Here is a 17,644-nt window from a genome sequence, read left to right on the forward strand (position 1 = left end):
AACGCCCAAGTGTGGGTGGGCCAGGCCCACACAGTCGCAGGGACCGAACACACAGTCGCAATAACCGGCTCGCAAAAGACAAATCACAGACGTTGCTTCGTGGTGGATCTTGATCTTTTCGGGCCTTTCTTTCCCCTCTTGTTCGGGCATGAATGCGCCTGGATGCTGGCTGTTTGGCATTTTAGGTTCAAGCATTTCCTCACTCCTTACAGTGCATGGCATGAATAAACGGACGGGTTTGTGGCATAGAACTGCCAGAATCCTGACAAAGCTGACAAGTCGATAGCGCCGAAGCGTCGAGCTTTGACATGCAATCTGAATCAGGACCGTTGGGTATCTCGATTGCGGCTCAGCTTGTTTCGCCCAGCCTCCAAGCTCTGCTGCTCTTTTTACTGAATCATGAATGGTTCTAGAACCGATCGCCGGCAAGGGCAAGAACGGCACACACACACACACACACACACACACACACACACAAACCTCTACAAAGATAAGATGAAGTCGAAACAAACCCTGACAAGTTCTTTTGGGGAGTTTCGCGAACTCGTGAAAAGCGACTGAGCGTCTAACTCCCAAAGCGCAAAGTTGGAGTCGATACGCCAGAATAGCTTGATGACGTCACAGATTAGCTTCTCCGCTAGCTCCTTTTCAGCTTCAAGAAACAACCGCCAAGGAACAAAACACCAATGAACACCACTTGTCGAGTCCTTGTGCTAGCTAGCGGGCACCACTCTTCTGATCTTTTGGGTCCGAGACGGCGTCATCACGGCTCTTCAGTTTTATTTTATTTTATCTGGCCTCAAAAATAGAGCAACCGATACAACAGAGTAAAAACCACGCCTCTAGCAGGACGTCCTAATCTCTTAGGTTATAGAAGGGTATAGGTAGACATGCAGGATGCGATGTAGTAATACCTACATTTGGAGTGGTCATGGTGGTCTGTCTCTGGACATGTCAACATGTCAAGCTGTAGACTTAAGCAACGGATGGAGACAATAGTGGGGTTCCCTGTCGAACCACAGAAGAGCAGTTCAACAATCAACAACCACAAGGGATGGACGGGGATAAGACCCAAAAAGAGACATCCAGTCCCAGGACACACGGCAAATGTCAGAATGTCTCTGCAAATCAAATGAATGCGGTGTGTGTGCCCCTCACTTCTCAAGTTTTGTTCCTGTCTTGTCCTCCCCATCGAGGTTTGCTCGCTTGCAGATGCCTGCCCCTCCATCGGCAGTAAGAGGTACCTCTAGTAAGGTACCTAGCAGAGCTATACGCCGGCGCAGTACCGGTGGTGGCTCCCGTCCCCGGTACATCATCGAAACTCATCCCGTCTGGCCGTGCATTAACAGCAGGTCCGACCAACGTTGTCCTGCTCGGTCCTGATAGCGGGATCTAGGCGTACCCAAGTCCTGCTTCTCGTAAGTAACATTCCCGTCGTTGCATGTCGATAGTGGCAGGTACGTTTACGTTGTGCCCGCAGCGCAGAAATACCTGTTTCTCCACGACAGCTGTTAGTGCCAGCCTAACAAGTGGATATAGCCCCAGCGTTAGTGTGTAGTCTACGTACACACACGTTTCAAAGGTCCCGCCCCTCGTCACCGATCCTTTGCCGCTTGTCTTGACCTGCTCTCTTTTTTCTCGGCTACCCTATGATGTCCAGACCAGGACCCATCTCTTCTTGGATTCCTTGATTTCCTGATTCTTCCCAGTTTTCCCTAGCTTTTTCATTTACCCAACTGTTTGTGTGTTTGCGCCCCTTCCAGATCCCGAGTCCCGCTAGAGAGATCGACCGCCACTCGAAGCTTCCCCCTCGCCCTCCAAGACACTCCCACATCTGTTCGCGCACCAACAAAAAGAACAAGAGGCCCAGAACCTCTTGTGTGTGTGTGTGTGTGTGTGTGTGTGCTGTACACGCCCTGTCGATCAGTCACTTTCAACGTTTCCCTTTTTCCTTCCCAATCGTTTCTTCCTCCCGGACCGACGCCCGAGGTGGTTTCCGTTGCTGCCCAAGAACGCTCGTTCCCCCGACCAGTCTTCGCCCCTTGATATACCTTTGTGCGAGAGCTTCCGCGCACTCGCTTCTTTCTTTCAGTGTCTCGCCACTCTAAACCTCTGAAAGCAACATTAGCAAAGACGAGGTCGACAAGATGCCCGTCTTTGACAACCACGAGTACCTCACAGAGGAGGAGAAGAGGCTGAAGGAGGACCGTAACCGGACCAAGTACTGGAAGAAATGGGGTCCCTATGTGGCTGAAAGACAATGGGCGACTGGCAAGTCTTCACCACACGCCCCTCCAACGCTGGAGCTGAACGCGGCCCGGCTATGCCAATATTGTGTCGTCTGAACTAACAACAACTTGTGCCTTGTTACAGTTCGAGAGGATTACAGCGCTGACGGTGATGCGTGGAGTCGTAAGTCTTTCGTCCCATGGTTAGCTTTGAGCACCTCGATGGCCAAACCCGCTGACATGTGCCGCTGCGCTCCACTGTAGACTTCCCGCACGAACACGCCCGATCCCGAACATACAGATGGGGAGAGGACGGTATTGCCGGTGTATGCGACTCACATGGCTTCCAGAACATTGCCTTCTCTTTTTGGAACGAAAAAGAGTAAGAGAAGACTGTCTTTGGATATGAAGGAGCAGGGCCATGTTCGCTAATAACTGGCGCTTAGTGAATTCCTCAAGGAACGCCTCTTTGGCTTGTCCAACCCGCAGGGCAACCATGGTGAGAGTATCAAGGAGGCTCACTTCCACGTTGATAACACACCTGTAAGTTTTCTACTTCTCCCTGGATCATTATTGCCACAGACTCTTTGCTAACTGATCCTTCTCAAACAGACGGTAAGACCTCCCCATCAGCGGGAAGAACACGGAAGCTTACAATCTTGACTCTTAGCACTCGTACATGAAATATCTTTACAAGTATCCGCAAGCAGAGTTCCCCTACGAGGATCTGATTAAGGAGAACGCTCGACGAGGAAGGACGGACAAGGAATACCAGATTCTCGACACCGGCGTCTTTGACGACAACAAGTACTGGGACATCTTCATTGAGACCGCCAAGGAGGATGACGACCCGGATGAGCTCCTGTTCCGTGTTACTGCCTGGAACAGGGGTCCGGACCCGGCTCCTCTACACATCATTCCTCAAATGTGGTTCCGAAACACCTGGGCCTGGGGCCGTGAGCCGGAAAGCAACAAGCCCGCGCTTCAGGCCGTTGGCGATAACCGGGTCAAGACTCAGCACCACAAGCTGGGGGAGCGCTATCTCCTGCTCTCTCCCTCGCCCGGTGTCGGTCCTAGCGGCGAAGATGTACACCCCAAGCTGATCTTCACCGAGAACGACACGAACACCGAGCTCCTCTACAAGGTCCCGAACAAACAGCCATACGTCAAGGATGCTTTCCACAGATACATTGTCGATGGCGAGAAGGAGGCCGTCAACCCTGCTCAGACCGGTACCAAGAGCGCAGCGTGGTTCACCTTTAACGAAGCTGGCGGTGTTGCTCCTGGCGAGTGCGCAGGTAAGTCTTTCGAGCTAGACCGGCTACTGGCAGCCACTAACACTCCATAGTCGTTCGATTCCGTCTTTCCAAGAAGAACACCGACTACCTCGACGAAGAAGAGTTCGATGACCTCATGGACAAGAAGAAGGAGGAAGCCGACGATTTCTACTACCGCATCAGCCCCTTGCCGATGGCCGACGACCTTCGTAACATCCAGCGACAGGCCTTCGCGGGCATGATGTGGTGCAAGCAACATTATCTCTTCATCTGGGATGAGTGGGCCAATGGTGACCCTGCTCAACCACCTCCGCCCCCCGAACGAAGGAACATCCGCAACCAGACCTGGAAACATTTGCACTGCGACGATATTCTTTCCATGCCAGACTCGTGGGAGTATCCGTTTTTCGCTGCTTGGGATACCAGTTTCCACTGCATTACCCTGGCCATGATTGATCCAGAGTTTGCCAAGAAGCAATTGGATCTCTTCACTAGGGAGTGGTACTGCCACCCCAACGGACAACTTCCTGCGTAAGTGGACATATGAGAGACTTGCAGTATATCATGAAGCTAACAGAAACTAGGTATGAATGGAACTTCAGTGATGTCAACCCCCCAGTGCACGCCTGGGCAACATTCCGTGTTTTCAAGATCGAGCGCAAGTTGTACGGAAGGCAGGATCTGGACTTCCTCGAAAGAGTCTTCCAGAAGCTGCTTATCAACTTCACCTGGTGGGTGAACAGGAAAGATGTTGATGGCAAAAATGTTTTCGAGGGTGGCTTCTTGGGTCTCGACAATATCGGCTTGTTCAACCGTTCCGAGCCTCTGCCCACCGGTGGCACTCTTGAGCAAGCGGACAGCACTGGCTGGATGGCCTTCTACTGCCTCAACATGCTCAACATGGCCCTTGAGTTGGCCAAGCACAGGCGCATCTACGAGGATATTGCCAGCAAGTTCTTCGAGCACTTCATTCTCATTTCTGATGCCATGACCTTCCGCATGGGTCAAAAGGATGAGAAGTCGCTTTGGAACGACGAAGATGGCTTCTACTACGATGCCATCTCTTGGGGTGGTCCCTGGATCCAGCAACTGCCTGTTCGCTCTCTTGTCGGATTGATCCCCCTTTACGCTACCCTGACCCTGGAGCCCGAGCTCATCAACAAACTTCCGTCCTTCAAGAAGCGCGTTGAATGGTTCATGCAGAACCGTGAGGATGTCGCGGAGCGAACGATGTTCAGCATCCGCAAGCGTGGCAAGGGCAACAGAATTTTGTTGTCTCTAGTCAACGAAGAGCGCCTGACCAAGATCCTCCAGCGTATGCTCGACGAAGACGAATTCCTCAGCGAGCATGGTATTCGCTCCTTGAGCAAGTACCACAAAGACCATCCCTTCTCGATGGACGTTAACGGCCAGACATTCAAGGTCGGCTACGTCCCGGGTGACTCGGACACTGGTCTCTTTGGAGGCAACAGTAACTGGCGTGGACCTATCTGGCTTTGCGTCAACTTTTTGCTTGTTGAATCGCTGCAAAGGTTCTACCTGTTCTTCGGACAGAGCCTACAGGTCGAGTGCCCCGTTGGATCAGGAGAATACATGCATCTCGGTCATGTCGCCGAGGAGATCCAGCATCGCCTGCAGCATCTGTTCGCCCGCGACGATAACGGTCGACGCAGCATCAACGGTGGTAATGATATACTTGACTTCGACGAGAACTGGCGCGATTACCTTTGGTTCTACGAGTTCTTCGACGGAGATAGTGGACGTGGACTGGGCGCCACGCATCAGTGTGGTTGGACTGGCTTGATTGCCAGGATGATCCACGACACTGGTGTCTCATGCCGTCTCCCACACACTCCTCGTACGCCACGTATCGGCATGGCGCATTACTTCGACGATATCTTCCACCGTCACACTAGCGGCGCGCAGACACCTAAGACCCCCCGCTCTCCTCATCATCTCCGTCGCAACTCGACTACTCGCTCTATTTCTGCCCGGAGCGACTTTGAGTTCAACGGCATGGATGATGATAAGGAACTCACCGACGACGAAGCCGGCTCACCTGAGGCTCGCCGCCGGTCTGTGTCTAACTCTGTGGTCGGACTCTCGAATGGCAGCGCGCGCGAGAGGGAAGAGACTGATCAGCACCTGCAGAACTATATCACTTCTCAGCTGGAAAGGTTGAAGCAGGAGAGGAATGAAGGAGAGGCGGATGGGTATGTGGTCCCTGGGGGTGAGGAGTTTGAGGCTTCTGCTACTCCTTGAATGAGTTAAATCTTGATTATGGTACTTGATGGACCCGATAGACAAAGACAGTTGGGAGGGGAGGCAAGCTGCTAGTTTTTTCTGATTACACTGTTATAGCCCGTAGATGCGATGAGTCGTCGTTCTTTTTGGAATTAGAGGCCTATAGAGTTTATAAAGAATGAGTCGGTGGATGGAAGCTTTGATCGCGAACTTTATGACGTTTTATATCACAATGTGCTTATGGAGGTGTTCAATGAGTGAATGTGAAGTGATTCATCTTGCCTTTGAATGCATCTCTGATGCCACATGATATGCAAGATGTACTCGTCTGGGCTAGAAACGCCCTCAGACCCCTTCCGCAACGAATAGGGCCTAATCTGGATCAATGGTCACGTAGTGTCATTTTGAGACACGATCTCTTTCTTTTCTTTTCACCAGATGACATCTATCACAACCCGTGGATATTGACACTTGTATTAAATATCAGGGTGTATGTAGTCTAAGCACAAAGACTTTGGGTTATCGGGAGCAGGTTCCAAATTTAGGTTTGTTTTACTAGTAGCGACATATGGATTGATAAAATGTACACGGGTATACATGCATGCAATATAATTCAGGTTACCCCAGCCCATTAAGATTATACATGCAGACGGGGACGTCATTCAATCATTGTCATTCATTATAAACATCCTACCATGCCTTGGGAGTAGTCATTGTGTGTTTCTTTTCTTCAAGTATGCTGCCCGAGAAGCGCGCAAGACTCCATGGCCATGAAAACATACAAGGCATCAATCGATCAGCTTAGAAAACGACCTAATTAATCCTATATATTCCCATCAAACAACAAAAACCAGGATATCAATACCTACATTAGAACGTCTGTCTGATCCCACCCATTTCATCATTAAGGCATGCTACGCACATATATACCCTATCCAATTGACCTTCCAACCCAACCCAGCCCAAAACCGATCCACTCGTCATCAAAATCTCATATACAACATAACACACCAGGATTAGCATCATGATTCCCTGTCTGCTTTACACCATCACCATCACCAAACCACCCTCTGTCTCTGTCAGCTCAGCCCCATCCATTATCTATTGCAACTCATGCATATGTCCCCTGTGATTCGCATTCAACTCCTGCGGTCCGCCCACCGCATTACTCGCCGCCTCGTAAACCGGCTGTCCGCCCGGTCCGTATATCGGTCCATGTCCTTGTCCGTGCCCACCCATTGGCGAAACCCCGGTGAAGCTCTGGCCAGACATGTGATGCGGATGACCCATTGGCGCACCACCGCCGCCGCTAACGCTGCTAGGTTGATACCCACCCCCGGACATCAAGGTAGAAGCAGGGCTGGAAGGGGGGATGTAACCTGATGTTGGGCTGCCGTTGGGGTTTCCATTGTTGTTCCATTGGGGATGTTGTCCGTTATTGTAGTTGTTGTGGTTGTTGTGGTTGTTGTTGTTGTAATCGGCGGAAGGAGGAGGAGGCGAAGCAGGAGCAGGGTAGTGTTGAGTCATAACGGGAACCTTGTGGGGGTCCGGGGTACCGCCGCCGGCGTAGTAGTAACTGTTGTGGGAGTTGTTGTTGAGGGCCGGGTCGAGATTGCCACCGTTACCAGGGCTGGGGGTGGGCTGTGGTGGCGGGGAGTTGGCTAGACCTGGGTGACCGCCGCCGCCGCCGGGAGGAGGTACCGCTCCTGCTGCTGCTGCCGAGGTTGCAGGAGTGTCGGGGGTGTTGTTGTTGCGCTTCTTGCGGCGCACCATCCAGACAATACCGAGGATTACAAGACCAATAACGGCTAGACCGCCGACAGCACCGCCGACGATGGCGCCAATGTTGCTTCCTCCTTTCTCCTTCTTCGGTTCCGGTTGGTCGGGATCGGCTGGGTCAGTGATGGATCCGCCCACGCCAACGGTGCCGGAGGAGATCGAGGAGGGGGTTGAGCTTGCGCCGCGGGCGGAGGTGCTGGACTCTATAGTCGGGATGGCAAGGGTCGAGCTGCTGCCGCTGTTGGTCCATGTTAGGAAGGTGCGGCCATCTGTCTCGCCGTCCCAGGTCGTCTTGGCCGATTGCACACGCGAGCCAGAAAGAGTTCCGCAAAAATAGTCGGTGATACCCCCGGGAAATGCGATGGTACCGCAATACGGGTTGTCCGTTCCTGTGCTGGTTGTGTGTTAGCTGGGTGTACAGAGGTTGCCCTTTTGCGGGAGAATGACTTACCACTTTGCGGTGTAAGTGTCTGCCATGCAACCGTCATCGCATTTGCTCTGGACGAGGACCTCGCTGTAATCCATGCAAGCAACACGGAAGCCGCAAACTTTGGTGTTGCAGCATCCTGCAGCACCGGGTATCGAACCAGAGGAAGGGATGAAGACGCAAGAATTGGTTGGGTCGACACAGGTAAAAGCAGCACCTGTGGAGATATCAGGAGCGTTAGTATGTTTAAGAACTTGGGAAGAGAGAGCAATTGGCAGTACTGCTCATCACTTACCTGCTAATCCGCTCACATAACCACATGTGTTGTCTGGAGCAATGAAAATGGTGTCGCCATAGGAGCCAGAGTCGCTTGCGCTCCCGGAAACTTGACGCTTGAAAAGCTCATGATGAGGAGTCGGGGGAAGTGTTGGCTTAGGGGTCTGCGCGTCCGAGGGAATGATAACCCGATCTGTTGCCTGTGGCCCAGGGTATGCTAGAGCATGAACAGAAACTCCAAAGAGAGCAACACGGTATAAGCTGGAGACACCCATGGTTGTGATTGGCTTGAACGGATCTCAGATTCAAACCACAACAACAAGAGAAAGAGAGAAAAAGTTGAGTAGGGAAAAGATCATTTCGATGGGATGATAAACTAGTTCAGCCTTCGGAGAAAAGCAACTCAGGGCCACTTTTTCTGTTCAAGAGACCGACCAACCCATGGGAATGGGATAGCTACTCAACCCATCCTCACAGACCAGTCGTGTGGCTCGGTATGACGGCAAGACTAGAATAGCAAGAACCCACGGTTCCCCTTCTCATCAAGCCTCCCACAAACCCCATGTTTCTGCACGATATTGTCTCTCAGCCTGGGCTGCAAGTCGGGTAAACCGGGATAACCTCATGTTGAAGAAGGCCCACAGGGGGACCAGTCACACACAACCATGGCGAGAGACCATCGGCGGGTGGCTGGCAAGTGTGCCCGACCTTGAGCGCTCTTTGCGCCTCTTCTCGTGAACCCTATCTCCTCTTCTCCTCCTCCTCCTCCTCCTCCTCCTCCTCCTCTTCTTCTTCCTCCACGCTGGTGGTAACATTGGGGGGCGTCCAGGGGTCAAGGGTCGATTGCAGATGCTCATGGCCTGGTTTGGGCCAATTCGAGAGCGGGCAACAAATGTGGCTTGCAGTAGCTGAAGGAACAACATGTCTCTAATTGGGACAAGACAGGGAAACGGCACACACAGCTGAGGCTCAACGTCTCATAGTGAGGTCCCAAATTGGGAAGCATTGCGATTCTGCTCCCCACTTGGAGGGAACACAACAGGTAGGCTGATTGGGCCATCACTCGCTTGATGAGTTGAGGGGAGGAAGTGGTGAATCAAGATTTGGAGTGTGTGAGCTTCACTTGCAAGGCAGCCGTGTAAACTCATGGTAATGGGTGATATTTTCCATTGAGGGATTGTCAACCCTGCCATTTGTGAAATGAGAGGATGAGAAGTGCTACGGTGAGAATTGTCGGTGTCTGGGGCCCGCTACTTTTCACCGCCGTGCAGTGTATGGTAGAGCATGCCCGTTCGAATTCCACGACGTTGCGATGACTGATGACTGGGGAGACGGCACGAAGGAGCGAGTGTCCGGAGACGAGGAGAGCGAAACAACTCCGAAACATGAGGCTGCCAAGACATTCATGGTGTGGCACAGCACCCATAAACGACCCCAGACTATCGATTCAAGCTTCTGTCAGTGTAACCCTATCCGAACCCTTTGGGCTTCTTCTCCGAAAGATAGGGTCGTGATGAGCGGGGCAATTAGCGTTGCGTTGGGCTGATGGGCGTGGGTTTGGTGTTGATCGGGCCCAAGCTTTGCTTCGGTCACCCAAAACATGGAAGATCTGTTGAAGTTGTCAAGTGGAACAAGTGGAAGCCTGGAGACAACTGAGAGACAAACGCCCTTCGTTGCCCGTGCGGGGTCCATTTAAGCAATCGGCCCCACAAACAGGACACCGAACAGCGGACGGGACCCGGTGGGTATTACTTGGGGGGGCCGCCGGAATGCGGCACATCCACAGGGCACGGAACCTTTAGCGGGATCTGCAACCCACAACCCCGGGGCCGTCCCCAACAGTGACAACACGGCGGAGGAGACCCACATCAACAACCAAAAACAGACATCACCAACACTTTTAGTTCTGTCACCCCGACGACGACTGTCAATACACACACAAAGTAACTAAACAAATGACCCTCCATGACCCATGACCGATCTCCTCCGCGTCCTGCCGCACTTCCCCGTCGGCCAGTATGCACATCTGATATCCACCCTTGAGAAGGTCGGCCTCACCACCAGCGACCTCTTGACGCTCGAAGCAGCCGACCTTGGGAAACGTACCCAACTTCCCCTGCTCGATATCAAGCGCCTCTGTGCCGCCATCCTCGCTGCTCTTCACGATGACCTGGGCGTCTTTGCCACATCCCGCCGTCAACAGGGCCATCAGACAGTCGGTAGTAGTAGCACCGTTCCTGCTGCGCCATTACCGACGCTGAAGAACACACCCGCCTCCCTCGCCTCCCAATGGCAGACCATCAGCACCCTAGATCCGGACCTCGACCGCGCTCTTGGCGGCGGCGGCATCCCCGCCGGCTACGTGACCGAGATCACGGGCGAGTCCGGCGCCGGCAAGACGCAGTTCCTGCTTACCTTGCTGCTCGCAGTCCAGCTGCCGCCTCCTCACGGCCTCGGCAGACCGGCGCTTTACATCAGCACAGAGGCGCCGCTTTCCACCAGAAGGCTGGCTCAAATGCTTACCACCAACCCCTTCTTCAAGGGTCTTGACGAGACCGACGGCGCCAGCAGCGTGAGACCATCGCTTGACAACATCATCAGCACCGTCACGCCCGACCTGGAAAGCCAAGATCACATCCTCACTTACCAAGTACCCGTGGAGATTGAGCGGCGCAACATTGGCTTGCTGGTGCTCGATAGCGTGGCAGCCAACTACCGGGCCGAGTTTGAGCGTTCCTCTAAGAAAGACGCAACGACCTCATCGTCGACACCAGGCCCCGGAGCGCGATCCTCTAACATGGGAGCCCGCACCGCCGAGCTCGTCCGTCTGGGTATGCAACTTCGCGACCTCGCGCAAAAGTACAACCTAGCCGTGGTGGTGTCGAACCAAGTAGCCGATCGGTTCGGGTCTAAGATGCCGGAGCCTATTACTTCTTCCATTCCTCGCTCCTCCTCCTCCGGCATCCCTCGCTCCAGTGCCGCTATTCCCATGGCCACCGCCACACCAGGGGCATCAACCCCCTACCCTTATCCGCACACTCCCTACCCAGAAGACGATCCTCCTCAACAGCACCACCCCTCCCTCCACCTCGACAACCAACAACGCTTTTTCACCGGCTGGGGCGACGACCCCTACGCCTCTTTCCCCCTAAAAACTCCCTCGTTGGGTCTGGTCTGGTCCACCCAAATCTCTGCGCGGATAGCCTTGTTCAAAAGGCCGGCTTATGGACGTTCGAAGTACCAAGCTGATGACGAAGACGCTGGCGGGGGCGGCGCAGAAAAAGGCATGCCGATGCTGAAAAGCTGGAGACGGTGGATGAAGGTTGTTTTTGCGGGGTGGACGCCGGAGAGCGGGACTGGAATAGGGGAGGGAAGCGTGGAGTTTGAGGTTTGGATTGGGGGTTTGAGGGGTGTTGATAGGGATAAAAAGAAGAATAAGGGACAGAAGGTGAAGGAGGGGGAGGATGGAGAGGGCAAGGGAAAAGAGAAGGAGGGCTGAGGTGTGTCAAAATGGCACTGCTCAGCTAGGACTCTGACGAAATAAATGGGCTGAGGCGGTTTGGGGGACCAGGTGGTTTTGTTGTTGTATATGGTTTAATGGTTTGGGAAGAAAAAGAAGGAGTAATATGTGATAACCCCCCCAATCTTGGTGCTTAGACTACAAAACTATTCAGAATACAATGTGTGAAAGTCGACAGTTGAAAGTACAGAGTGAACGTTATCAATACTACTTGGTTGTAGAATTCCTACGGCCAGGATATTACATTGCAAGCACGCATAACCGTGGGTAGGTGGCGATGTTGTTACTCTGCCTATCATAACCATCCAGAATTGGAACAGATCCCGAAAGCTTGGGTAGGGGATCGTGAATGTGTCATACCTGTCATTGCTCGTAGCCATGATATCGAAATACATTATGATGCGAACTGTAACGATAACCCTAAAGATTCTAGAATATGATAATGTATATTTCATAGGGATATTTCTTTAGTCTTTGTAAGTCCCATTACAGTCTAACCATTTGTCTGCCCTCGCCGCGCTATTTGAAAATGCTGAAGAAAACCACGAGCGCCCTGAACACCTATCATGTAAACTATTTTGCAAAAGATCCAACCATCAATCCGTCAACCACCAACAAAAATCCCGCTTTCGGCAACCCGTGCTCATTATCCCACGGGTTTGTTTTCATACACGACAGAATAGCATCCCGGTCACCACGCTCCGGAAGTGCCCAACTACCTAGGGTGAGGGAACTCATCCTCCAACTTGAGCTTCACACCAACGTTCATAGAAATCAACTCCTGCACCAACAACTTGCAAGCATACGGCATCGTCATCTGTGTGACGTTCCTCGTGCTCTTGCAAGCATTGCAGTAGCCCTTGTAGCCGAACAGTCCGCACTCCTGGCAAACGTCAAGTTCGGTGCCATCCGAAGAGATCATGAGACGCTCCAGCAACAGCTGGGAGGCGCCGTATGCGATCAGACAATCGCGCTCCATTTCTCCGAGACGGAGACCGCCGTCGCGCGAACGACCTTCCGTGGGCTGGCGCGTAAGGATGGCGCGCGGGCCGCGCGACCGCGAGTGCATCTTGTCCTGCACCATGTGCTTGAGACGCTGGTAAAAGATGGGGCCGTTGTAGATGTAGGCTTCCATGGGCTCGCCCGTGATGCCCGAGGTAAAGTAGTCCTTGCCTTCCCACGAGAAGCCGTGGTCGATCAGGGCCTGGCCCATGGACTCGACCGGGTGCGAGCGGAAGGCGTCGCCGAAGCCGTAGTCTTTCTCGCCGGCGATGACCGAGGCTTTGCCGGTCAAACACTCAAAGAGCTTGCCGACTGTCATACGAGAGGGGAAACCGTGGGGGTTCATGATGATGTCCGGGCGGAGACCCTTGTCGGAGAAAGGCATGTCCTCTTCGTTGACGATGATGCCGACGACACCCTTCTGACCGTGACGGGACGAGAACTTGTCACCGAGTTCCGGCCTACGGGTTTGGCGAGTTTGGACTTTGATAAGCTTGTTCTCACGCTCGTTGACCGATATCATGACCTTGTCGATGATAGCCGGGTCGGAAATGCGGTAGTTGGTCGATGCATCACGGTAGTCGTCTGACCCACGATCGCCAGCAATTCCAGTAGAGATCTGGTCCAACGGGGTCTCCTTCTTGATCATCGTTTGTCCGGATTCAACCTTTGAGCCAACCTGGGCCAAGCCATCGGCATCGAGGATGGCGTGCTTGGCAATGGGCTTGTCGTCTTCGTCCTTCATGATACCACCGACCCGGTCACGGCGACCGTTGGTGTAGCCTTGCAACTCGGCTGTATACTTGCGGAACACTTGGCAGCGGCCGAACCCACGATCTAGAGAAGCCTTGTTCAAAACAAGCGCATCTTCAATATCGTAGCCAGAGTAAGACATAACGACGACAGTGGCGTTCTGTCCTGCTGGAAGTTTGTCGTAGTGGATAAGCTGAATGGTCTTTGTAATGACCATTGGTCGTTGGGGATAAACAAGTGTATAAAGAAGGGTGTCGATTCTGTTGAACTGATTGTAGGCAATGGCACCAATGGCTTGTTTACCCATAGCGCACTGGTAAGTATTACGGGGAGACTGGTTGTGATGGGGGAAGGGAATAAGACCGGCGACCGCTCCGAGAATCGTGAACGGCTCGATTTCCATGTGCGTAGTGCTGTTGGTAATCTGATCTTCTTGAAGGGCAACGAGCGTATCGTTCTCTTCGTTAACATCGAGGTACTCAACCACACCGCTGGTCAGGAAGGTATCGAATGTCGCCTGGCCAAGTTGCAGCATCTTCAAGTGCTCTGCCTTCAACATGGACTTGCCGTTCTTGACGATGATGTATGGACGGCAGATGCGTCCTTCGTCGGTAGCAATGTGAACTGCCGAGAAGTGCTCATTGATGTGAATGCTCACAAAAGGAGAAACCCAACCACGGCGACGCAAAGTGCGGAACCTGGCGGCAAACCGTTTTGGCTCCCTGGTCACGGCAAAGGGCGTACCGTTCAGATGGATTATATACGAGCCCTTGCTGTGCATCTCTGTTCCGGTGTATTCTCGGATCGGGCCCACGCTCTCATCAGCAGCGAAAATCATCTTCTTAACGGGCTCCTCCGGCACATTCGTGGTAATATGTGTCATGAGCGCCAAGTTCTTTACCAGACCGCAGGCTTCACCTTCGGGTGTATCCGAGGTACAGAGCATACCCCACTGTGAAGGCTGTAGAGCTCTGGGACCGGAGACCTTTCTTGTCTTTTCGAACTGCGAGCTGATACGGGTCATCATACCGAGCGCGGCGATGTAACTGAGTCGACTGAGTACGTGGGTGATACCAGCTCTGTTCATGTTGAAACGCTTAACCGTCCAGTTGCCGCTCTGGATAGCGCGGTTGAGGCCGTGAGAGATGTAATGGCCATTAGCCATGATGGCACCGTGGGGATCATACGTAGATGTACGGTTGGGCTTCTTGAAAAAGTTGTCAATGTTGTACTTGACGTCTGAAATGAACTTTTTGAACAAATCTTCGAACAGGAGGGAAATCAGCTGTCCAGCCAACTCCAATCTCTTGTTACCGACGAAATCTCTGTCATCGACGAGCTTGGGGTTCTGAGCTGCCATCAGGACGCGGCGAACCATCATGGCGATGTAGACGGCCTTGGGGTAGAAGTCAAGGCCCTCGACGGTAACGTGTGCAATGACCAGATTCGCGAGTGCGTCGAGACCTTCTTCGGCATGGTTCCTTCGAGGGGCGGCACCGAACTTGGGTCTGTTGCCGCCCATCTTGACTCTAGCACCAACGTATTCCAACGCTTGTTGTTGTGTGTAAACACCAGCTCTTCCGGCTTCGTCGAAGTTGATAAGGAAATCGTCCTGGTAGCGCGCATCGCCACCGCAAACCAGCTCGATAATGTCGTTGTCGGAGAGGCCACCGAAGGCCTTGAGAACGATGACGATCGGAATGGGCTCGGAGAGGGTGTTGTGCTGCAGAACAATCCGGTCCTTCTTGAGTACGACGTATGTCTTTGACTTTCTCTCGTGTGTGGAACTGGTGACAGAGGCCATGACGCCGCCCGTCTTCTCGTCGGCTTCAACAATGATACGGTTCTTGCTGAGCTGTTCCTGAATCAAAATGACCTTCTCGGTTCCGCCAATAACGAAATAGCCACCGGGATCCAGAGGGCACTCATTGAAGACCTCCATCTGGGCATTGGTGGCACCGTTGAGGTAGCACTTTGCACTCTTGAGCATGACGGGGATGCGGCACAGTGGGATGTTCTTGCGGACGATGACGCTCTTGTCGCGGGTATAGGCGATATCGACTTCGACGGGGGCGGCGTAGGTGAGGTCGCGGAGACGGCACTCCATGGGGGTGACGGGGTTTCTCGACTGGACTTGCTCGCCATCTTCGGTGCGGGTGGGCATGCCGACGCGGATGTCTCTGAACTCGAGCCAGAAGTTGGGGTCCTGGTCGCTGCGGACGACGCGGTTGGCCTTGACGATGTCCTTGATCTCCTCATTGACGAAGTAGTTGTACGAGTCGATGTGCTGCTTGACGAGACCCTTGACCTTGAGGAAGGCCGGGACGAGATGGAACTTGTCCTCCTTGGTCGAGACGGGATCCGTCAGCTTCTTGCCATTGTAGAACGGCTCCAGCAGGGCCTCGAAGCCATCGTCGAGAGCCGCCATCCTTGCATGTGCTGACAGTGGGTGGGTGACGGTTCTTCGTATCGATCAGGCTTTGGATAAAAGAAGACGTGCGCGCGGGTCGACACTGGGATGCGCGCGTTTGGTTACTTTGTTAAGTGTTTTAATGATTTTTGGCCCCGCGGCAAAATCGATAAGGAAATGCGATAAACTTTTTCTATGGGCTGGCTGCTGCCGTATTCAGTAAGCCGCGGCCGGGGCGGTGGGGGACGACGGGACGGGGGTGGTCAGTGCTCAGCTCCTGTTAGTGGTGACTGTTGCGCCGAGGCCAGAATTATTAGGTAAGGTAGCGCCCACGTTTTGGACCCCTGATTGACAAGTTCCTGTTCCACTTTTGAGAGTGTCACCTCTGAAACCTTTCGCTTTGTCCGTTTTACTCTTGAGAGAAACTTGACCGGATGCCAACTCTTGTCATTCAACATAGCTTATCTCTACTTCTTGGTGGCCAAGTATATCCTTCTAGCTCACTACAATTTGGACTTTGATATTTTTCGCTCACTCAATTTGGAGCAGGGTCAGGCTAGCTACCTGTAGCCCTTCAACCCGACATTTCTCTCAGCGCCAAGCGAAAGCTAGGTCTTTGATCGACACACCCAGCCAACAGGGGAGCTTCTGGTTGAGTCATGGCATGGATGGAAATCACCTGCTTGATCATTTTACATCCCTCATTTTGATCAGTTTCTATCAATTGTATACACCTGTGGTCTGGTAGTAGCACAACTCCACAAGATGTCTCGGTGCGTTCTACAACATGCTGGACAAAGCTGGGTGTCCAGACACCACCAGTGCTGCCCTTCGCGTCAGATGCTTTCGTACATACAACACCAGGGTAGAATAGTACCTGTCGTTTACGTTGGTCCTTTCCGGTCTTTGTTTGTTGGCCATCTTCACCAACAGCACTCCAAGGAGAAGATGTTGTTCCCGCTGCCTGCGCCTGTCACCATCTATTCAGTGTCCCTGGCTCTGAAAAGAGAGAGGGGGGGTTCCTTCGCTAAAACATGTTCCAAAATGTGGGGTTGAGGCTGACGTAGGTTAGCGAGACCCCTCTTCTCATCACCACTTACAAACGCTTGGAACTTGGTGACCTGCTTCGAAACGGCAACTGCCATATACACATACGATCCCAAGGCGGCGAGAGGGTGTGATATTTGAGCCAGCCGCTCCAAGGGTCGTTGGGAAGCTCCTTCGATATCCATCCACTCCATTGAACGGTGGTGTTTGCCCCGATGATGACGGTATGCTTGTTGGTTTTGCCAACTTCCAGCCAACAAGGGCGTGTTGCTTGAATACCTCGATGCCCACTGTTCTAGCCGCGGAACCTGGGGTTGATGCTCTTGGTTGGTTACACGAACGTCGAGAGCCAAAGTTTGGGATGCTGTACCCTTCTTCTCTTCCATTTGACATTGGGTAAGTCGATAACATCCGGTGGCCTATAGACGATAGTTGATCGAACCTGGACATATCAAGAAAACATAACAAGGATGAAATAAGAAAGAGTGAACACAGCGGCCTTGGACCTCTTGGTCAACGACTTTGACTCTTTGGAAATAATTTAGATGGTGAAATGCAGCCTCCGACCTCACTTCACCATCTTTTTCCAGGATGCTCCACCAACCGAGTTCCCCAAGCAGGGTGCTCCCTTGCTCGAATCGGTTTGGGAACCGAACCCAGCAGTGGGGAAGAAGAGAGGAG

General features: G+C 52.9%; 4 protein-coding genes across 4 annotated transcripts; 2 read left to right on the forward strand and 2 right to left on the reverse strand.

Annotated features, from left to right (window-relative positions):
- The first annotated feature begins 922 nt into the window (after positions 1-922).
- Positions 923-6,004, forward strand: SMAC4_02453 (uncharacterized protein). Its single transcript, XM_066089778.1, has 7 exons — positions 923-2,271; positions 2,374-2,412; positions 2,493-2,610; positions 2,675-2,771; positions 2,899-3,526; positions 3,577-4,036; positions 4,090-6,004. Exons 1-7 carry the CDS (start codon positions 2,148-2,150, stop codon positions 5,765-5,767), a joined length of 3,144 nt encoding a protein of 1,047 aa, XP_065947258.1. The 5' UTR covers positions 923-2,147; the 3' UTR covers positions 5,768-6,004.
- Positions 6,005-6,370: 366 nt separating this feature from the next.
- Positions 6,371-8,785, reverse strand: SMAC4_02454 (uncharacterized protein). Its single transcript, XM_003350735.2, has 3 exons — positions 8,251-8,785; positions 7,980-8,172; positions 6,371-7,922 (listed from the first exon to the last, which is right to left on the reverse strand). Exons 1-3 carry the CDS (start codon positions 8,504-8,506, stop codon positions 6,851-6,853), a joined length of 1,521 nt encoding a protein of 506 aa, XP_003350783.1. The 5' UTR covers positions 8,507-8,785; the 3' UTR covers positions 6,371-6,850.
- Positions 8,786-10,075: 1,290 nt separating this feature from the next.
- Positions 10,076-11,858, forward strand: SMAC4_02455 (uncharacterized protein). The gene has a single exon (XM_003350736.2). The coding sequence runs from the start codon at positions 10,204-10,206 to the stop codon at positions 11,728-11,730; it is 1,527 nt and encodes a 508-aa protein (XP_003350784.2). The 5' UTR covers positions 10,076-10,203; the 3' UTR covers positions 11,731-11,858.
- A 608-nt stretch (positions 11,859-12,466) lies between these two features.
- SMAC4_02456 (uncharacterized protein) lies at positions 12,467-16,019 on the reverse strand (the record flags this gene model as incomplete). Its single annotated transcript, XM_066089779.1, has 1 exon — positions 12,467-16,019. Exon 1 carries the CDS (start codon positions 15,932-15,934, stop codon positions 12,467-12,469), a length of 3,468 nt encoding a protein of 1,155 aa, XP_065947259.1. The 5' UTR covers positions 15,935-16,019.
- Positions 16,020-17,644: the final 1,625 nt, after the last annotated feature.

This window comes from Sordaria macrospora, chromosome 5 (genome assembly GCF_033870435.1).
Source record: "Sordaria macrospora chromosome 5, complete sequence".
Taxonomy (NCBI): Eukaryota; Fungi; Ascomycota; class Sordariomycetes; order Sordariales; family Sordariaceae; genus Sordaria; species Sordaria macrospora.

What these genes read in the sequence shown, in the direction of transcription:
- SMAC4_02453 (XM_066089778.1), top strand. Translation starts at nt 2,148, where the DNA reads ATGCCCGTCTTTGACAACCACGAGTACCTCACAGAGGAGGAGAAGAGG. An exon ending in TCTTTTTGGAACGAAAAAGA is followed by an intron (nt 2,611 to 2,674) that starts GTAAGAGAAGAC and finishes ACTGGCGCTTAG; the next exon opens with TGAATTCCTCAAGGAACGCC. An exon ending in CCCAACGGACAACTTCCTGC is followed by an intron (nt 4,037 to 4,089) that starts GTAAGTGGACAT and finishes AACAGAAACTAG; the next exon opens with GTATGAATGGAACTTCAGTG.
- SMAC4_02455 (XM_003350736.2), top strand. Translation starts at nt 10,204, where the DNA reads ATGACCGATCTCCTCCGCGTCCTGCCGCACTTCCCCGTCGGCCAGTAT.
- SMAC4_02454 (XM_003350735.2), bottom strand. Translation starts at nt 8,506, where the DNA reads ATGGGTGTCTCCAGCTTATACCGTGTTGCTCTCTTTGGAGTTTCTGTT. An exon ending in TTATGTGAGCGGATTAGCAG is followed by an intron (nt 8,173 to 8,250) that starts GTAAGTGATGAG and finishes ATATCTCCACAG; the next exon opens with GTGCTGCTTTTACCTGTGTC. An exon ending in GACACTTACACCGCAAAGTG is followed by an intron (nt 7,923 to 7,979) that starts GTAAGTCATTCT and finishes ACACACAACCAG; the next exon opens with CACAGGAACGGACAACCCGT.